Below are 20,498 nucleotides of genomic sequence, written 5' to 3'. Positions count from 1 at the left end.
GTATTTCTTTAAAAATGAAACAGCTACTTGAAATTGTACTAATCTGACTGACAGATAAAATAATTGCTTTAAAAACACTTCTGAGTCATTTTGTCCTTACCTGCAGGCATGAACCATTACTGCATGCAGCGACTGCTCCATTTCCTAGCACAGACTCGAACGGGGATCACATCTATCTTACAGAATGTGACTAATTGGGGGATTTGCGATTCCTGAGCTACTTTCCAAAGGACACTCCCTTTTCCACATGAAACGCTTCGCCAAGTTCTATTTCCTATCCACCTAAGCTGGAAGGAGCCCGTCGGAACCGCGGGGTCTTTGCGATGCGTGACAGGAGCGGGCGCGGGGTCCGCACCAGCCCAGCCCGCCCCGCCGGGATCCGCATGCTGCAGCCCGCCGGGCTCCGGGAGACAGGGATGGGACCGACAAACCTCGGCAGAAATGCACACAAGCTCAAGGAACAGGAGCGGCCGTGGCGGGGTGGGCACGGAGCGGTATCCAGCATGCAGCACGCGCACAATGCCAGCAGCGCGGAGGAGGAGAAGGGAGAAGCCCCTGCGTTTCATGCGGACGGGGGGGATTGCGGCCGTACCTTTCTGGAGAGGACGACTTCTCAGAGTTAACTGACATCAGCAGCTCAGTCTTCTGCTTGATTTCTGGAAAAATCAGAAAACGTTCACCACCGGCGCCGCCTGCCCTCGCTTTTCCGGGGGAGCCGCTTCCCTGCGCCCTTTTGTCCGCCGGAGGCCCGGGACGCGGCGCTCTGCGAGGCCGCCCAGCCGCGCTCGCAGGGCCGGGCCCGCGCACATGACCGCGCGCGGCGGGCGGGCGCAACCATCGCCGCGCGGGGGGCGCCGCCCCGCGCCACGGCCCGCGCGGGCGCCGCGGGGGCCGCGCCACCGCCGCCCTCGCCGCGGGGGACAACGCGGGGGGGACCTGCCCCGGGGAAAAACGCCGAAAGGAAGGGTTCGCGGCACGGATCGCCTTCCCGGTTACCCCGCGGAGATGGGCTGCACACCCGCGAAAACCTTGCAGATCAAAAGCCCTGAAAAATATGGCTCTTTGAATCATTTTTGTCACAAAGAACGAGGTATTAAATCACTACTTTCGTGCACGAGTGAGAAACCAGACATGGAAGGCGCTAGGCAGAGCTGGATTTGGGGTTTTAGTGCTCTGCCTCTAATGCCCTCTGACTATACCTTGAAAAGTAATGTTTCTTTTTTCTTTTTTTTTTTTTTAATACCTATTAATCCACCCAGAGGGTGGTTGGGCACTGGAACAGGCTCCCCAGGGAAGTGGTCACAGCACCAAGCCTGACAGAGTTCAAGAAGAATTTGGACAATGCTCTTGGGCACATGATGTGACTCTTGGTGATGGTCTTGTGCAGGGCCAGGAGTTGGACTCTGTGATCCCTTTGGGTTCCTTCCAACTCAGGATATTCTGTGATCCTGTAATCACCAATCCAGCACCTGTAAGGCCTGGGCTGGTGTCTTGTTCCCGAAACGCCTGGCAGCGCACCCGGGCACAGACACCCGGAGTGGCTGTCACCAAGGGGAGATCACCCTGCCACTCGGTGCACAAGATCCTGTCAAAGCAGGACAGACACGACTGAAAAATGAATTCACCACGAGCTCTGGAGTCAAGAGGTTGGTGACCCAAAAAATACAAAGAACCATATCATGGATGTGAGCATCATTTTAAGATCCTATCCTCACCAGAGACAGTAGTGCCACCTATGGAAATACTGGTAAGACCTGTGCAACACTATGTCCACTTGTTTACAGCCGCTGTTTGGGAGTAACCATTCTGTGACAGAAGAGCTTCAATCTGACCTCTCTTCCTCTCTTTACACACATCTCAGGTACAAAGCCTCAGAAATTTCTGAAAACAGAAGAGAAACTGGATAGCTAGATTTTTTTTTTCCAACAAAAGTTGCAAAAATATAACTGCTTGAATGAGTTTACCATCCTCACGCTCTGGTGGAAGGGTTGCAAGCCAGCAGTGATTATCACCTCATCAAGCATATGCCACTTGTTCTTCCCAAAAGATACTGATAAGAGGAAACTCCAAGTATCTCAGTTCTCAAATCCAAAGTACATGCTTCTCAGATCTTTGAAGACATGTCTGTGAAATGTCAGTATGTCCACAACTGGCTCCACTGAGTGACTGCAAGGACCATAAAAAACCTTCCTTTACCATTGTCCATCCCAGGCAGCAGGTGCTCCTACAGTCACAGCTACCAGCAGACTTCCCTGCATACCCAGACGCACATCCCGACCCAGGCAGAAGTCCAGCTGCTGCAGGAAAGTCCAGGCTGCAGTCAGGAAGCCTCCCAGGTTCTGGGCAGCTCCAGAACTGCAGCCTGCTAAAGAACAAGTTTGCTGCTCTGGTCTCTCGGACCTCACTACCAAAGTTCCATAGCAGTTCTCACTTAGGCCACGTGCATCTTTCCCTCTGTGCCTCAGTTCTCCAGCTAACAAAATGGAATGACAGCATCAACTAAACTCCCTGGGATACTGTTTGGGGATTTTTTCCAATTAAAAAACAACCCAACAATCTATGATAAAACACCAGTGAGCACCTCGAACACCAAATTATCTACTTTTGTAATCAAGTATAGCTGTTAGTATAACTTAGAACCACACGGTGGCTAACACCTGAGCACTGGAAAACCCACTCATATTACAGTAAAAAAACTTCTGACATGTTAAGAACTATGCTGTATGGCACAAAGGCTCCACAAACAGCTTTAATACCTCTTCATTTTCAACTATACAATCATCTGTTATTTTAAAATAGATTTGTAGTGCAACATAGGACATTGGTGTTGATCACACAAATTATGAAATGCACTGGATATATTGCTACTTATTTTAATTATTGTTTTAAACAAGATCAAATAGACCAAAGAACAGTGGCACAGTATGATCAAAAAGATCTACTGCATAACTCAACCATATTTTCAGAACACTGCAAAAATATTTCTAAGAAAGACAATGCTTTTAAGAAAATTCAGAAAACAGTTACTGTGACAAGTCTCTGAATATACACCTATTTTGTATCACACAGGTTAAAAGTGAGTACTTCTACTTTTTTTTTAAGGACCAACACACCTGCAATTCTTTTTGGATTCTCTCTTCTTACTCTGACCCAATATGGTTCAACAAGAACAGGATGCTTTCATTACCCATTGTGATAACACATTTGTATTGTCAGTACTAAAAGCTACATCACAGAAACTTTTGCAGGATGGAGAAGACTAAAGGTTGCAAAAACTTTGTGGAGCAAACTTATCCCTTTAGTACTCGGCTTTTCCTCCCCCACCCTTTTTTATGAAGGAATGTCAGAAGGCGGTGCTCTCAATTGCTTACTCTCACTTTTGGACAGAGATAAAATTGAGAATTCTGAGATGCAAACCAAAGCTCATTTCCCCTACCACAGATCTTTGGCACTGACTGACTATAAAAATGTTCCTCGATCTGATAATCCAACAGTTTTTTTAATTCCTTCTGAACATGCTTAACCCTGTTAAAATTGAAAATTGATTATATAAATGGATACTAACAAGGCAGGACTTTATAGCAAAACAAAGTCTGCAGTCTGAAATAAAGTGATCAACTGATCCACTCCATAATCAAGCCTCCACATAGGCTTTTCAATGGATGTCTAGAGATTATCACAATTAAGACTAACAATACCCTACAAATGTTAAAAACAAAATCCAAAATATAAGTTACTTCACTGCAAATTTTAAGTCACTAGATGTTCCAAGAGATTCAAAAACATTTCTTCCCCGTGGTATTTTAGCACGTAATATAGTTTTATTTTTGGTAACCAAGTGGCAACAAAGATATATTTAATACAGCTGTAAGAATTTAAATGAGATTTCATAGGAGAAAAAAATTCTAGTGTTTTAACAAGCATTCCATTCCACAAGTTGATAAAACTTCCATCACAAGGTTTTGGAGTTTTTTCTTTCCCCTTTTTCTCTTCTGTCAACTTGAAATATTTTCTTATTTGGGATTTACCTATCTCTTGTCTCTGCTATCTAAGACTTTTACAAGTGGACCCATTTTGTTCATTTTTAAAAGCAAATCTGTACCTTTACACATCCATACTGCACCATCAAGGTCAGGCTGATACCATCATTTTTACTCCTGATAAAATAATATCCCCAAAATAAGACAGATGAGTTTTACACTAAGTGCCTTTAGGCCATAAGAGACTAATAGCTGCAGAAACAGTAATGTTTTCATTTTTTTATTTTGATTTTTTTATAATTTACATATCCAGAAATATGGGCTCATTTACAGAATTTATTAGAACATATAAATTGCATCTCAAGTCCAAATAAAAAAAGAAAAAAACCCTTCAAATTCAGCACCTCTTCCTGAAGGCCTCTTGGTTCAAGACCCTCCAACCTAACAAAGAGAACTAACACTTTCACTTTTGGTTGATCTTCAAGTGCTGTGGCCCAGAGGTAAATGCTGGGCTGGTCAGGACAAAGAACCACACCTTTACAGGCTTTCATGAGTTAATTAGATAATTGCAGTGATCAGCACCCGGAGGTACAGTGAATCTCTGCTTAGTGAGCAAGCACTTATGTTCTCACTGATTTTTGTACCGTCCCAATTTGAGAGGCCACAAAAAGACAAGTTCTACTATAAGTAGAACCACACCCAGAAGAATAGATCATAACACTGGCTGAAAAAAAGATGAAGATGAATGAAAATTAGTGCTTGCAAATCTCAAAGCAGCAGTTAATACAACTGATTTCTCCAGTTACAGAATAACAATAAATTATTTTTATAAATTATTATATAAATTATTGGGCAGTATCATTGTCACCAACTCCTCAGTCATTCCATGCACTTTATCAGCCTACTTTGAGGAATTTTGCACTCTGTACAGATTGAGTGGCAGACAACTGGCTCTCAGCCAAGGCCTGAGCAAAGCAGATACACTAAGTCTCTAAAGCCATACTATTCAAGCTGTGATTGAATGAAAACAAAAAACAGAAAGGCTCTGCACTGCCCAAAATGACTTCATAATCATCAGGATTTTTATTTTTTTCAACCAAAACAAAGCAGAAACTAACCTTTTAGAGGGATCTGTGCTCAGAATTTTTTTTTTCAGCCTAGATGTTTGTGTCCTCTGAGATGTTCAGGTGTAAGTTGTGTGTTAGACCAGACAAAAAGACACCACAGTAACTTAAAACAGGAAGGGAACTTCTTTTAGAAAAAGATAATTTGCTTTGTCAAAAAATAAGAGACCAAAGGCTTGGAAAAATGGAGAGCAGAGTTCTACAAAGAGATGCTGGCACTTTCTAAACTCAAAGGGGACTTGTTGGAGAGCATCATGCCAAAGGTTCCAAGAAACCTGACATTTCCACAATGATTCTAGAACAAATCACCTCAGAAAGGGTAAGGGAAGAAACTCTTCATGCAAGACAAATAAGAGAAGTTCTTTTATTTCAATAATGTGAAAAAAAAAAAAAAAGAAAAAAATCCGACATGGGAACTAGGAATCTCTGAGGAATATAAATATAATCTGGAAAAAAAAAAACAGGGGAGCAGAACTAACCCGGAGTTTTGTTTATTTATTTTTATCAATAAAAAACACACAGAGCTCTCCACAAGAAAAGAAAGGAAAAAAAAACCCTAGATGCTGCTCAAGAACAGATGGAAAAGTGCGGACAAGGTATATGACACTGCACAAACTGTTCCCTACAACATATGGGTAGATATCAGAGTCACCACAATTTCAAAGTCAACTGACAGAAGTCACTGTTTCACTAAAAATTTAATCATGTCTACCGCAAACAGATTATCTCAATGGTCTACAAAATGTTCATCAGTCAAGATTAAAATATCTTACTGACGGTGCATGTATTAAATTTATCCAGGGCAGAGATCCACTGTTGCAGAACTCAACTAATACAGCTTCTCCCCACCCCCCTTTTGGGAGTAAGGGATGAGATGAAGTGGCAGCTAAACAGAAGTACCTTCATTTTTTTGCAATGTAAACCCTTGCCACCCAAATTTCCATGCATTCTTTTTAAAATAAACATTATACTTAACAGATGAAAGAAAAATATACTTATTTTTTAATTAATAAGTAGGCTCATCCACATGTTTTGTTAGTGTAAGCTGATCATAAATAGATTTAGGGCTTTTCTTCCATTTTCTGTGCGGTATGTATGTTAGGACACAAACTTGAGGTGTTTTTAGTCTTTCTTCTACACTATCTTTAAACATCTTTTTCCCTATCAATATCCATCCTAGTCTATTCTCCATTGTCTTTTCCATACTTATGTCACATTGGTGCTACAGCTGCTTAGATCTTATAATTTGCCTATAAAACCCTTCTCCTGCTCTAAGCTGACTACTTCCAGTGTTACTGTTAAAAGAAATAATCCTGCTTCCCAAATCGATCTCTAAAGACCGACATGAAAATACTACACAAAGCAAATTAATCAAATTACCTATTCTAAGTAAATTTTCAGCCTTGAAGTCAAGAAATGAATTAGGAACTTGGGTATCACTGATGTGATTTTACGTGGACAGATCTATGTTTTGAGCTGTGGACAAGTGTACAAGTGACATGTTAAACAGTATAGACGGCAATAAAATAAAATTCTCCCAATGAGGCACTGGGTATCACTAGACAACATTAGGCAGATTTACACACAACTTGAGAGGTTCACTTGTTGCTATGTTTTAGATCATGTACTTTTAAAATAAATCGTTCTAAAATAGAATCACAGGCTCTGGCACCAGGGGTTTCAAAATGGCACAAACACGGAGCAAGCCTAAATTTGATAAATATATGAATACTAAATGGGGTAGTATGGAAGCACAGAGAGTATAACTGCCCTAAAATAAATTGTTCTTCAAGATGTTACTAAGCTTTTGAAGTGAGAAAAAAAAAACAAACCAGTATGTTTATAGACTTCTTCACGTGTCTCATGCATAACATTCACAGCAATGCTGAAACACAAGCCAGTGAGTGCCTCACTGATCACTGAAGAATAAGTGACAGAAAACCAGCTGTTTGCAATCTCCTGTTGGGGAGATTACATTAATATTTTTAGTATTATTCCTCTTCAGTATCATAAATAATATTTTGCTCAGGGCATGAGGAAATTACAATAGAACTTTTAAGGTTATGCTGTACTTGAAATATTAAAATCACCATTTTAAGAAACTGTTTACTTCAAAATGATAAAGCAAACTCCCTCCTTTCCTAAAGGCATGTGTAAGACAAAGTCAGTAACAATGAAATGCACAGCATTTAAAACATTTTTGTAAGAGTCAGGATTTAGTTACCGCTCTGAATGATGCCCCCCAGGACATGGTTGGCCCTCCTGGCTGCCAGGGCACTGCTGACTCATATGCAACTTGCCATCAAACAGGACCTCCAGGTCCCTTTCCATGGCACTGCTTTCCAGCATCTCATTCCCCCGTCTGTACAGACATCCAGGGTTGCCCCATCCCAGGTGCAGAATCCAGCCCCTTCCCTTGTTGAACTTCCTATGGCTGGTGATTGCCCAGCTCTCTAATTTGAGGCAAGACATCAGTCCCTCTGCAGGGCCTCCCTGCAGAGCCTCAAGGGAGTCAACAGCTCTTCCCAGTTTTGTGTCATCTGGAAATTTGCTTAGTGTCCCTTCCAGTCCTGTGTCCAAGTCATTCATTTATGAAGATGTTGAAGAGCACAGGGCCCAAGATGGAGCCCTGTGGAACCCCACTAGTGACAGGTCTCCAGTCTGATGTTCCCCCATTCACTACTACCCTCTGTGCTCCACCCGTGAGCCAATTGCTCACCCACCACATGGTGTGTTTATCCAGCTGTGTGCTGGACATTTTGTCCAGAAGGATCCTGTGAGAGACAGTATGGAAAGCTTTACTCAAATGCAAAAAGATTACATCCACTGGCTTCCCTTGATCAATAAGGTAGGTTACCTTGCCTTAAAAGGAAATCAGGTTTGATAAGCAGGACTTTCACAAAGCCATGCTGACTGTGACCAATGACTGCATTGTCTTTCAGGTGTTTCTCAATACTTTCTAGAATAATCTTCTCCATAACTTTACCAGGCACTGAGGTGACACTGACAGGCCTGTAGTTTCCCAGGTCCTCCTCCTTGAAAGTCAGGACATTCGCCAGCTTCCAGTCAGCCGAGACCTCTCTGGATTCCCAACACCACTCAAAAATCAGTGAAAGAGGCCTTGTGATGACATCAGGATTTTGGGATGAATCCCATCAAACCCCACAGATTTGCAGGAATTCAGCTGTAGCAGCAGATCTCACACGATTTCAGGGTTGACTGGGAGTTGATCCTTCTCGCAGTCATGGTCCTCCAGCTCACGGCACTGAGACCCCCTTGGTCCATAGTCCATGTTGAAGACAGAGGCAAAGGAAGTGTTAAGCACCTCTGCCTTGTCTCTATTGCTGTTTGTGAGGTGACCATCCTCATCCTGTAAGGTGCCAATGATATTTCTATATTGCCTATTGCCATTAATATATTTGAAAAAAACTCTTTTTATTGTCCCCCACATTTCTGGCAGCTTCAACTCCAACTGAGCTTTGGCCACATGAATTTTCTCCCTACAGCAACAGGCAGAATCTTTGAATTCTTCCCATGTCACTTGATCTTGCTGCCCCTGGGCATACACTTTCCTTTTTTGCCTTATCTCCAAGAGAAGATACCTCTTCAGCCAAATCAGCCTTCTGCCTCACCTGCCTGACCTCCCACATTTGGGAATTGCCTGCTCCTGTGCCCTTCAGAGGTGATGTTTACAAAGTGACCAGCACTGATGGATCATTTACTTTCACTTGTATAAACGGAAAGATGGATTTACTCAGTATCTATAAGTACATTAAATGGACTTAATGTTTAACAGTAGTGAATCTTTCACTTTAAAAAACTACAGGTTACATCTGATCTTCTAGTGATCTCAGAGACAGAGAAACATTGATTTTTCACATTTCTGATATACTAAAAACTCTACTGGAATCATCTGCTCAGGTACTTTTAAAGAATATATTCATAGTAATATCACTGTTATCCTTCCAAACTGAGTTTTCCATACCTGAGCTGAGGTTGAAAAGTAATACTTTTACAAAATATTCTGAGGAAAACCTGTCTTCCTTCAAAATGGCTTAGTATCCCCGGTTAGTACCCAAGAGTTAAATCTACCCTAATTCTTAAAGACAGAAATCTTTCATCCAAATGACTGCTACGTGTTTAGCACTGTTCTCCTTAACATGAATAGAGGCCAAAGCTAATCTGAGAGACAGATATATACCTTTATATACCTTTAATGGTAGTCGTTGTCTTGTTTTTGCAGACAAAAATGGAAGATCATTCATTGAGGACATACTTAAAAATGGTATTTTATTCAAGAAAAACAGCAACAACAGTACTATCATTTTAAAACTTCATTTTGCTGAATTTTCACCATGAGGAGGACCTTGAAAAACACAGGATACAGAAAGGAATGAAACATGGTAGGAAAGGAAACATACACTGCAGATCACAAGAGTGGAAATGAGAAGCTTGAGAGCATCCACAATACAGTCAAGTTTGTTTCTGCTTCTCCAAAAAGGAAGAAAGCATACAAAATACACAGATTAATTTGCCTTCTATTTGTTTAAATAATTACTTTCCAAATATATAAATATATAACATAAGTCACATAAGTAATACCTGGGAAGAATTTTTTAAAAGTCAAATTATATATGGGAATCTTTGAAGGAAGTTTGTAGATAAATTTGAGGAAGCATTAGGTATTTAAGAAGAAAAGCATTACGACATGCTACAATTACTCTACAAACAGCCCATTATGAACACAAGAAAGCAGAATTGCAGTTAAACCTAACATTGAATTTGAATTTCTTTTAGTCACCCATGTAACTTAACTAAGCCTTGTTGACATAATCTGTCATTTGATCTTTTGCCAGACTGTACAACTCATTAATAAAGTGCTTACTGAAACACAAAGGTGACAGTAAGAGGAATTCTTCATTCTGGTGGTTCTGCTGAGTCTGGCAGCGTTTGCTGTACCAGATGTATGCCCAGCACCAAGTTGTTGCTTTTCCCTCTCTCCTCCCATCTCAGGCCAATTACCAACTCTGCCAAAAGTTTGTTTGAAAATCTGTGGTTGTACAAAAAGCCTTTCTGCAAAGGAAAAAAAAAAATTAAACTTCTTTTTGCATAACTACTTGTCACATTAAATACCAGTAAAGCACACCAAAGAAAGCACTATTAACCCCAAACATGACAGTGCTTGTTATTTCCTAATTATTTATATACTGAATTTCATTATTTATATGTATTTAACCTTCATGAGAAAGGTTTTTGTTTGGAGGGGGCAAGGACATAGTTGAGAAAATTTCTTAGAGCTGCTGGGAAACAGAAAGGTTATTTCTACGAGTTTATCCATTTTGAGGAAAAGAAACCCAAAAATATTTTAAGTATGTTAAAATGTATCCTCCTGCCCTTGAAAATCAGTTGCCAATTGTTTTCTATTACTAGGCAAAAAACATCTCCATATGGAAACAGTTGGACATTAGGTAGTAGAGACAGAGTAATTTAAGAAGTTATTAATCCAAGTTAAAACACAGTAAGTCATTAGCTGTATTTTCCAAACCTTGTCTAGAGCAAGGCAAATGGTTTGCTGGGTGTGCATGGACAGCTTTTCTGCTGAAGTTGAAAAAAATTCAAGTTCCAGCAAAATAATGGAGTGTTAGACACTCTTAAACTACATCACTTCTAATATCTTTACCGACTTAACTCACTAGACAAAACGAGTAATTTCTGATTTCTAATCCAAAATATTTCTAATTTATTCCTTTTACAATCTAGTGTACAATTGTTATTGTGTTAGGATCCTTCTGATAATAGCATTTTCTTTCTGGTCTATAATTTGCCTAAATGCCTTAAGTGCTGTTCATATTTTCAACTACTATTATTTTTCCACTCATTTGTTATGTGCTTTTTCTTCAAAATCCATGAAAAAAATAAATTGCTCTAATGTAGCAGAATGAGAAATTAAATTCCAGCCTTGAAGAAAAAACAGGTTTCTATTCATCCAGATTGAGTCAAGCGCGTGTTACCCTACAAAGACTAAAGCAATGACTCATAAAACCTTGCACACAGATTCCTGCCTCTCCTAGGAGATGAAGCTACATGATTTACCCAAAAGGATTAAACTGGGTCACAATTATTGGATACATGTTATGACCTTAAACTTCAGGTTAGAATTTCTCCTAAGTCTTACTTTTTATTATCATTCACTGCTTTGTATTTTCTACTTTTTGTCACAAATTTTACAGTTAGAAATCCCTATAGTAGAAATATTTTTAAATTGAGATATTTTGACAGGATATTCACTGAATGCTTTTCAGTAAGTTTTTACATTGTGATGATCACCACAGTATCTACATAACTGGCTTTTCCAAATACTCTTGCAAGGTTTTCGACATTTCTTATCCAGCAGGTCATCAGGTTCTTATACTCCTTGAATTCTCAGGTGCAAAGAGATGTTCTCAGCTCAGTTCCTCTAGAACATGAGCATGAGACAGGATTTGTTTCACCTTTCCTGGCCTCATAAGAGTACAAGCAGCTCTCCGAAAAAGCTCCATCCGAAAAGCACATGTCATCCCAAGCACAAAGTAAGCCAAAAACCTCTCCACTTCAGCAGTGATTTGTGCCCCACAGGGACATGGGGCCATGTGGTGATCAGTACACAAAGTACAACTCTTCAGGAACACCAGGCAGGTTACACAGTTGTCTCTGTCAAACTTCATATAAGATGTTCCTTATGGTTTATAATGAAGGAGACAAAGGGAAGAGGAGAGAAACAAAAAGTGTTTCGTACATGAAGAAGGAGTAAGAGCAAGAGGAACATCCTCAGCCTCCATTAAAAGTGCCAAAAACAAGATACTGATGCCAGCTGTACCATGCCACACTCACCAAATAACATCCAATACTCCTGGGTTTACCTTTAGTTCCTATATTTGGACACAACTCCTGTGTAAATAAGCCTGACCACATGCACTACATAGTAGAGGCTCTGGGTATCAGTCACCAGTGAATGATTTGTCTCACAGCAACCTTCCCAATATAACACAAAACTTCAAAATTCTGTATGCAACCAGTCAGCCATCCTTCAGTATGCTCTTGGCAGCTTGTTTCTTATTGAAGAGACAACTTAAGGGCCAATACAAACCCTTGAAGAACACTGAAACCCTCTTAGAGCCTGCCAGACCAATTACTGCAAGGAAAAGGCTTTGGATCATGGCACCTGCACACACCTTTGCTACCTCTGAGGTCAAGCACCCAAGTGGCAGAAGGAACTTAACATGAATCCACCACCACATTCCAGTAATCCAAAATGCACGTGCACCAACTGTAATCGTACCTGCCTCTCACACATGAATCTGCCTTCCCACTGCCATAACCACCACTGTTGAAAGCAAAAAAACCCAGACACCACACAGAAGGAAATTGTCTTTGTAACATACACACCTAGTAACAGCAACAAAGATGTAATGATTGTACCTGAGAACAAATATGATTCTCCATTAACAGAGTATCCTTTTTTATCTTGAAATATTTTAGTTAAGTAAATGGATCTACCTCTTCTTAAACTACATCTTAATCAAGTTTAAGCTTTTGGAAACAGTATTGTTAGTACAGCTATAATACAGAAAAATTAAATTTCAGAATTATTACTGGAGATAAAATTGTACTGCTAATAAATTTTAAACACTCATGCAATGCACACCTAATTATATTTCAGCTAACTTACAATTCCTTTTTTGTAAGGAACAGAAATACTTTTAATTCTTCAGATGCCTGTCTTTGTGAAGTCTGAATGTAATTACAGTATAATACATACATGTATTAAATATCTATAATTGAATATATAGGAAAAGAACATACTGTATTTATAAAAATGGAAAGAAAAAATACAAGGTGCTTCCAGGTAAGGGAGTAGTATGAATGCTTTCTAGTCCTGAAGGACTTCCATTAGGAATATCCTTAATGTTATAGATAAAACATACATACATGCAAATACATGTCAAAATATCCCTTTTCTTTGCTTTTGCTCTGTTCTTCGAAAAAACAGGATGTTGATTATTTTTTTTAAAGCAACCTTTTAGATGTGCAAAAACAATAAAGGATTGCAAAGGAATCTGGAGAAATATCTACATGTGCAAGATGACAGAAAAGGAGTAAGTATAAGAAATTTTTAAAAATCTGATCATAAAAAATTCTGTCTGCTAGAGACAAAATATTTTCATAGGAAACAAAGGAGTTAAAAGTAACCAGAACAATGGAGGTATTTACATAAAGCAGAGGTCTGTACAGGCATGAGATCTGATCTTGCAGTTGGTAAAGCTATTTACATCTCTGCTGCTTGCCTTTTTCTTTGTTCATTAATATCTCATCCAAATTATATCATCAGCAGCCATTGCTGATGAAAAATAAGGAGTGTGCTTTGCTGGTCTGCAAGCCTACCTCTTAAACATTAAGGCTTTCAGGTTATTTTTTTTTAGCTCTACCTTTTTCTCTTCACACCCTCTCCCCTTCTCCATCTGACTTCCCCAACACTTATTCAGCAATCACATGAGAAACCTGGTATTGTCTTGCCTAAAAGCTGGCTACAAATAGTTTCTTGTGCAATGAAGACACAGTGATGGAGGTGGCGAGTCATCACTCTCCACTCTGCAAATGTGTGGTGATGTCACTCAGTAGCTCCTCGTGGCCCTCCGGTACCTCCCATCCTCTCCACAATGGCATGAAGCAGATTTTATGGAGCGATGCCACTACAAGTGCAGGACATTACCCAGCCCCCTCCTCCCCTGCACCCCTACCCATCAGCCCACTCCAATCCAGGTCCCAGCCTTGGTGGCTGCAGCCAATGAGTCAGAAAATGACATCACTGCCACGTGCCCGTAACCAGCAGATGCATCTTCAAACCAGGATGTCGGAACTCCTGTACATATAAGGCTTTTCCTGCATACGTGAGCAGAGACTTCACTGTTGGCAAGACAGGCTTTCAACAACACAGTCCTAATTTTGGCAGTTGTTGGAGCAACATTTAAGCAATATACGATGTTGAACAGACTGCCAATAGTGTCAGTTACGTCTTTCATAAAAATAAAACCCTACTGAACTAAAAGAAACTTTGTTTTAAAAACAGACCAGTGCAAATAATCACGAAGACATCAAAAGGAAAAGGAAAATGGAAAGAAAAAACAGATTGCCAGGTAACACTCTATCTGCTATTTTAGGTTTCTGCTGAGGGCTCAGAGAAAGGGTGAATCCCATCCTTAGACCATTTCCCTCTTTATTAATAAAATAAAAAACTTGATGAAAGAGCATGGAAAGTTAAATTATCTGAATTCTCTTCTAGTTTCACTATCCTATTTACCATTGCCTAAAGTATCCAAGTTTACAGTCACAGAAGATAATGTGCTCGAAAATCAGATCATTCAAGTTTCAACAGGACTGGCAAGTCTAGCCCAGACAAATCTCACCTATGATCATCTGGCTCCCTTAAAGGGAAGGAAATACACTTCAAAGATTATATACTTTTAAATGCCACTAGTATTTCACCCTACTTTTAGGAAATATGGAATATGAATAGGTTTATATAATCTTTATTAGCTCCTGGTATTTAACACTCACAATGAGAAACAATGAATAAACATCAGAAGAAGAGACCATCTTAAAAGTTGATTCTAAACCATGTCATTTTGTTAAATCATAAGAATCACTAATTTACCTTCAAATGTTAATTAATAACTACACTGGGAAATACAGGGAACAAAATAGAATGAGCAGAAATCACTGAAAGCAGTTGAAAAAACTAAGCAGGAGAAAAGTACAGCAAATTTTCTGGGAGAAGGAGAAGGGAGGAACATTGACAGGGAGAAAAGGTATGTTGCCAAGGCGAAAATAGATAGCTGAACACAGTAGACAAAGGAGAATGAGAAAGCTCAGGAGAGTGTAGGAAGAAAAGCAAACTAAAAAAAGATGAGGACTAAATCTTGCAAGGGAAAACACTGAATGCAGCAAATGTGCTCAACTTAAGTGAGCCAATGTGAGGTTGTTTAGGAAAAGGACAGAAAGAGCATTTTGAATATTTTAAGGAAGATTGATGTGTGCTCTTCTATGCACTGACTACACAATGCCCCAAAATACATACTGTAAAATAACACATTCTTCCTTTTCCCACAAAAGGACAAGACAGTGAGGACGTTACTACAGACCCTAAGCCTGCACTCCCCTCCTTCTGTTCAAACAAGCAACTATGCAATGACAGGAGCTGAGGAAGTGGCAAGTCCACAAGTTGTACCCAGCACCAGAAATTTAAAACCATGTTTTGGAGATTCCTATATACTGGAAAATATGACACATTGAGTACAATTTACACTTACTTTAAGAGTCCAAAGTATATTCAGAGAACCTGAAGTGTCTGCTTTTTTAAATTAGAAATTCAGCTTTTGCCCATTAAAAACTTGTGAATAAGGCAGTAGAATGACATCGTGGACACAAAAAGGAAAACGTGCATTTAAAAATTGGATCTTTTTCAGAGTTTTGATTACTTTTTGCTGTTATTTTTCATGCTTATTTTACTAGAAGACAAGGAAGAAGAGTTTACTCTTTTTTTTTCTTAAATATTCAACACCTCCAAATTGCTATGTTAAAACTGGAAAAACTCCCAATCAACATGAGTCAGCAAAGCACTCCTCCAACAAGAATAAAAAAACAAAAAGGCTTTACATTGTCCTGGTTTATTTTCACTTCGAAATATCACCAAGGAAAGTGACTGACAGTGATAAAATATTCAGACTTGTTTTACCCCTTAAGGATATTTATTACAATTTTTTCATTCCTCTGTTAATCTGCTTGAGAAAGCACGTAAGGTGACTAGATAAAGAAAAGGCCAGATCCAGAAGAAGTACACAAAAAAGTGTAAATTAAATTATGTTATGCTTGGCTATGTTCAAAGGTCCTCTTAAAAATCCAGCTAGAACAGTGTTAAAGCTACCAAACCCAGCACCTGTAGTGTATAAATCCCTAACATACTACAGAGATCATTGAGGATATCAGCATTATTTTTAAGAGAAAAAATTGCTTTCCTACGCTAACTTGTTCCCCTGACTGAAGAGGCATGATGGCAATTCTCAACCACTAACTTTCAGAGAGATTAAATGAATTCTACCTTTAGTATCTTCCTCTGAGTTACTAAAATAATTTTCCCACCTATGGTAAAATGGCAAACTCGGGACAGAGTTCAACTCATTATTAATCTAATGCCAAACAGGCTGAACCATCCCAAATGCCAGTGTCTCTCCACCAGTAACAAAGTCTGGGCAACCAGATGGGATGTGGATGCCTACACTGAAGACATTCACATGAGGTCAAGCAAATCCCACCTTTACTGTATGGATTCAGGTAGTTGTATCAATGCATATAATCTTCACCTATTTAGTTACTAACTCCTGTTGTGATTTAACATGGGATTAAAATATCATTTAACTTCATCGTTCTTCATGTATTAATTACACTGACTCACTTTCCTTCCATAAGGTATAAAAAGGAAGGTTATGGTTTTGATCTTTTTTTTTCAATTTGTTGAACAGTGGGGTCACTCAAATGTTCAAAATATGTTTTTTAAATTACTGTTATTCATTGCAATCCACATATGATAAAGGTTAGGAACAGGTACTATTATAGTTCCATCAGCTAATAAATCCCCCTATACAGAGGCAGGTCATCAATGACATTAACATTTATTCTTCCTTGAAAAAGAAAATAACATGGATATGACAAAGTTGCAAGACAGGAAAGACACAACAAATCAAGGAGAGTATCAGTGGAGAAAAAGCTAAGCACTTATAAAAGTTCAAAAACAAAAGGAAAAAAGAGTGCACAGGGATATTGGCTAAGAAAAATAAGTTTTAAAAGTAAAAAACAAATTTCTGTTGCATTTCCTTCATTCATTATCATTCTTATATTTATGCAAAGTAACAGAGGCTATTTTTTTTTCAAAGTTCTATGGCAATATAAACAATGAAGTACACAACAGCATGGGTAAATTTAAATAGTGATGTTACTGCACTCAGGCTGATAAAGTTAAATGGGATATATCTAAGCAGATATATTTGTGGATTAAGAGACACATACAGGACTATAAGAACATTTTCAGCCCTATAATGCTCCAAATCCCCCAAACTCTTATAACCTGTGATGGGTATAGTAAAGGCCAAAGCAGAATCAGTATTTTTATTCACTATTCTAGAAAATTTAAAATTTCAGTGGGGGATAAATATATTTCTACTGTCACCAGTACAACAGAACTACCAACACAGCCACTCTGTTGTTTCCAGAGTGTGAGTGCTCCAGAGCAGGTACTGCTCAGGTCTGTATTTTGCAGCTGGGTCAGGCTCTGAAAGACTCTGGATATTGCCACAGTGATAGTAAACATTATTGACCATTTTCAACTCAGTTGTGCATTTTATATTCTTTTTTTTTAAAATTTTTAAGCTAATACCACACTCTAAGTTCACGGATGAACACGTGAATTCCTGTCAGAAGACAAGGTTTTAGACACACAACAGGTTCAAGAAACAGAATCCTCATTGGGAAGACTGAAGTATCTTATAGTAGGGCACATTTTAACAAACATCAGTTGAAGAGTGACTGAACAGAACAGTTTAACAACAGAAGACTTAGTCCTGCAATCATTCTTTGAACTAAGGTTTTAACTTAACAAATCTAATAGCAGGCAGTTGAATGACAGAATAAAAATGAATCTTTCACAGACCAAGTAACAAGCAAAAGAGAAATAGGTCAATCAACAAAGATGTCATCTTTTGCTGTGTAGCAAAATCTATCCCAGAGTGCTGACATGTAATGTTTTTTGATTCTGACTTTTCACTTTTATTATAAAAATGTTTATATTAAAGCAAATAATGCAACATTTTAAAATATAAAGATACAGTTAAAATTCAAACCAAAAGTGTGATCATTAGAGTGAAAATATTACCTAAATTGTAGCTAGCTTTTATTATTAAACCATGTCACAAAGTGTAAATGATTTTATTCTGCCAATTAACCTGCAGTGTCAGAACACAGAAATATCTTTAAAGAAGCTAACGAGACAGTGTCTAGGGATGGCACAGAGAGGGCTGGCTCATGTCTTGCACACTGCCATGCATACAGATTGGTACCACAGCCAGCTTAAATTACCTCCACTTACACTCCTGACAGCAGTATGCACATACTGAGTGTCCAAGCAAGGATACTTGCATGAGATAATGAGATAATCACATTTTAAAAACAAATACATACATAAAATACAACCATACCCCAACTACTTTCTGTGCATTTCTGGCACAGCACCCACAAAACCCAATCAACTGGAGGATGATTGGATGATTTGTTTCCTCCCTTTTCTTTCCTTTTTTTTTTTTAACGTCTTCTCTGAGATGGGGAGATCAGTGTTTTGAAAAACAGCCTGAAATAGCAGAGGGTGAACACAGGTGTAGGGTTTTTAGTCCTAGCAAGACATTTAGTCATTACAAAATACCAGAAGTGCCTAACTTGACCATTTGGCCTTACTTGTACAGCACTGGTGTATGAGCAACTGGGGCACAGCCTATTTTTCCCTGTCAAGAGGGCTTCCTTTATTAACTACTTGGCTCGAAAGCCAGGGCAACATTTACACATTTTTTGTAACTGTTTAGAGTTATATTTCTTTGTTGTTAAGATCTCTCCTCAAGCAAGAGCTTTGGGCTTAAACTGGCTTCTCAAAACTGCTTGTCATGCAAAGCTCTTACTTTCGTCATATGCTGGAAGAGGATCTTCATCCCCCCTCTTGCCCTTGGACAACCACCACAATCAAATATTCCAGATTGCTGCTAATTTCACAAATATTGTCCTAAATGTTTTGAAGTTTACAGCCAAGATTTGGCCCTCTTTGCCAATTACAGGGGTTTTGCAAGACTAAAACTGAGAAGAGCACGAGACTTGAAATGTAACTGCACTTACAGGGTTACAAGGACAGATAAAACCCTGCATACCATTAGCTGCTAACACATGCCAAAAGCAAACCTGTGATCTGCATGTATTTACTCACATGTAGTGTCATTAGCCACAATCCCAGTTTAAGCCCTCTGGCAGGCATTTACTCATCTTTCCTTACTCAATTGTGAAAACACGGTCTTAAATCATGTCAAGGGTTCCTTTTTTTTTTGTACATCAGATAGACTATCCATATATTTAAGCTGTATGTTAACCTCTTAAGATCTACTCAGAGAGAATATGCTCAGAGAAAACTGTTTTAGACTACTAGTCTCCTTTATATTGTGTGGAATATAAATATATTGTGTGCGACGGCAGCATAAAATTAGAGGCACATTTCTGCCGAAATTATATATGAACACTGGAGATGAAGATCCACCCATTAGTAAATTCTGGAAAAAAATAAAAAATATGGATTAAAAACAATGCAAGTATTTTTTTTTCAGATGACAACTTCCATCAGGGTGAGTTCATTTTACCAAATAGCTTTGTTAGGCTGTGGCACTGTTGTGACTGGCTCAAAAAGCAGCAACCTTCTACTGACTATGAAAAGAATATGTAAGTTTTTATGTATGAACTAGGAAAACAAAATGGTGAATAGCTGTGTTTTCTATTTTTAAACACAAAGACATACCCCACAGCTACCTGAAAATATTGCTACTGATTAAGTAACATTCACTTCAGTTCACCTGACCTTTGGTCAGTTCTGTGTTTTCCAGGTTGAAGATGTCACAGCAGGTTTCACCACACATTTCCAATGCCAAAACAAGAACCATTTCAGCACTCCTGTACCAATGGAGCTAATCCAGCTTTCTGGAAGAGGAGAACATGTTTATCACTGACCTGAGTTCTGCCCTGTAAGACTCGCTTTGATGAAGAACAATGAAAACTTTCATTAGTATGGCAGAGTGGAAAAGGGGTTGAAATCAATATTTTATTACAGTCCATGTTTAAATCCCTCTAGTGATCCCTGTTACTTAGCAGCTTGCTTTACTGTTTAAAAAAAATAATCATTAGCCATCTTTTTCCTGCGGCATTCCTCAAGGCAGACTGATTATAATAGTGCCTTCTCTCTCTTTGTAAGCAAAACGCTGTAGAAGACACTTGGCACTGATGATGCTGTTGAAGCACTGCTTTCCTCTCATCTCAGACACAGCTGCACTGGAGGCATTTCCTCAAAAAAATACCATCATGCCCAGTAAGTAACAGGATACATTTGTGTTCTATTGACACAGCATTATAGCAGAAGTTCATTCAAAATCCAAAAAGCACATTTTTCCAGTGATTATGGAGGGTGCCAACTGTCAGGGAGATGACAGACAAGCCCTTTTGAGAGCTGTTATACTGCCTTCCAATTAAAATCACTTTTTTTTTTTCTTTGCACATTAGTAAGTAC

General features: G+C 39.0%; 1 protein-coding gene across 8 annotated transcripts in view; it reads right to left on the bottom strand.

The window, feature by feature from the left end:
* SRPK2 (SRSF protein kinase 2) overlaps positions 1–20,498 on the bottom strand; it is a 141,423-nt gene that overhangs the window by 92,799 nt on the left and 28,126 nt on the right. For 4 of the 8 annotated variants that reach the window (XM_064656762.1, XM_064656763.1, XM_064656764.1 and 1 more), the window contains exon 1: positions 593–1,086. The exons of 2 other annotated variants lie outside the window; for them this stretch is intronic. In XM_064656762.1, the coding sequence (XP_064512832.1) occupies positions 593–1,071 (479 nt within the window). In that variant the 5' untranslated portion in view covers positions 1,072–1,086. Of the gene's footprint in view, positions 1–100; positions 275–592; positions 1,087–20,498 lie in introns of those variants that run through there. 2 more of the 8 variants (XM_064656769.1, XM_064656768.1) reach the window with 2 other exon arrangements.

Source organism: Pseudopipra pipra, chromosome 5 (assembly GCF_036250125.1).
Source record: "Pseudopipra pipra isolate bDixPip1 chromosome 5, bDixPip1.hap1, whole genome shotgun sequence".
Classification (NCBI taxonomy): domain Eukaryota; kingdom Metazoa; phylum Chordata; class Aves; order Passeriformes; family Pipridae; genus Pseudopipra; species Pseudopipra pipra.
Note: the sequence above shows the minus strand (reverse complement) of the source record. Positions and strands in the feature narration are given on the sequence as shown.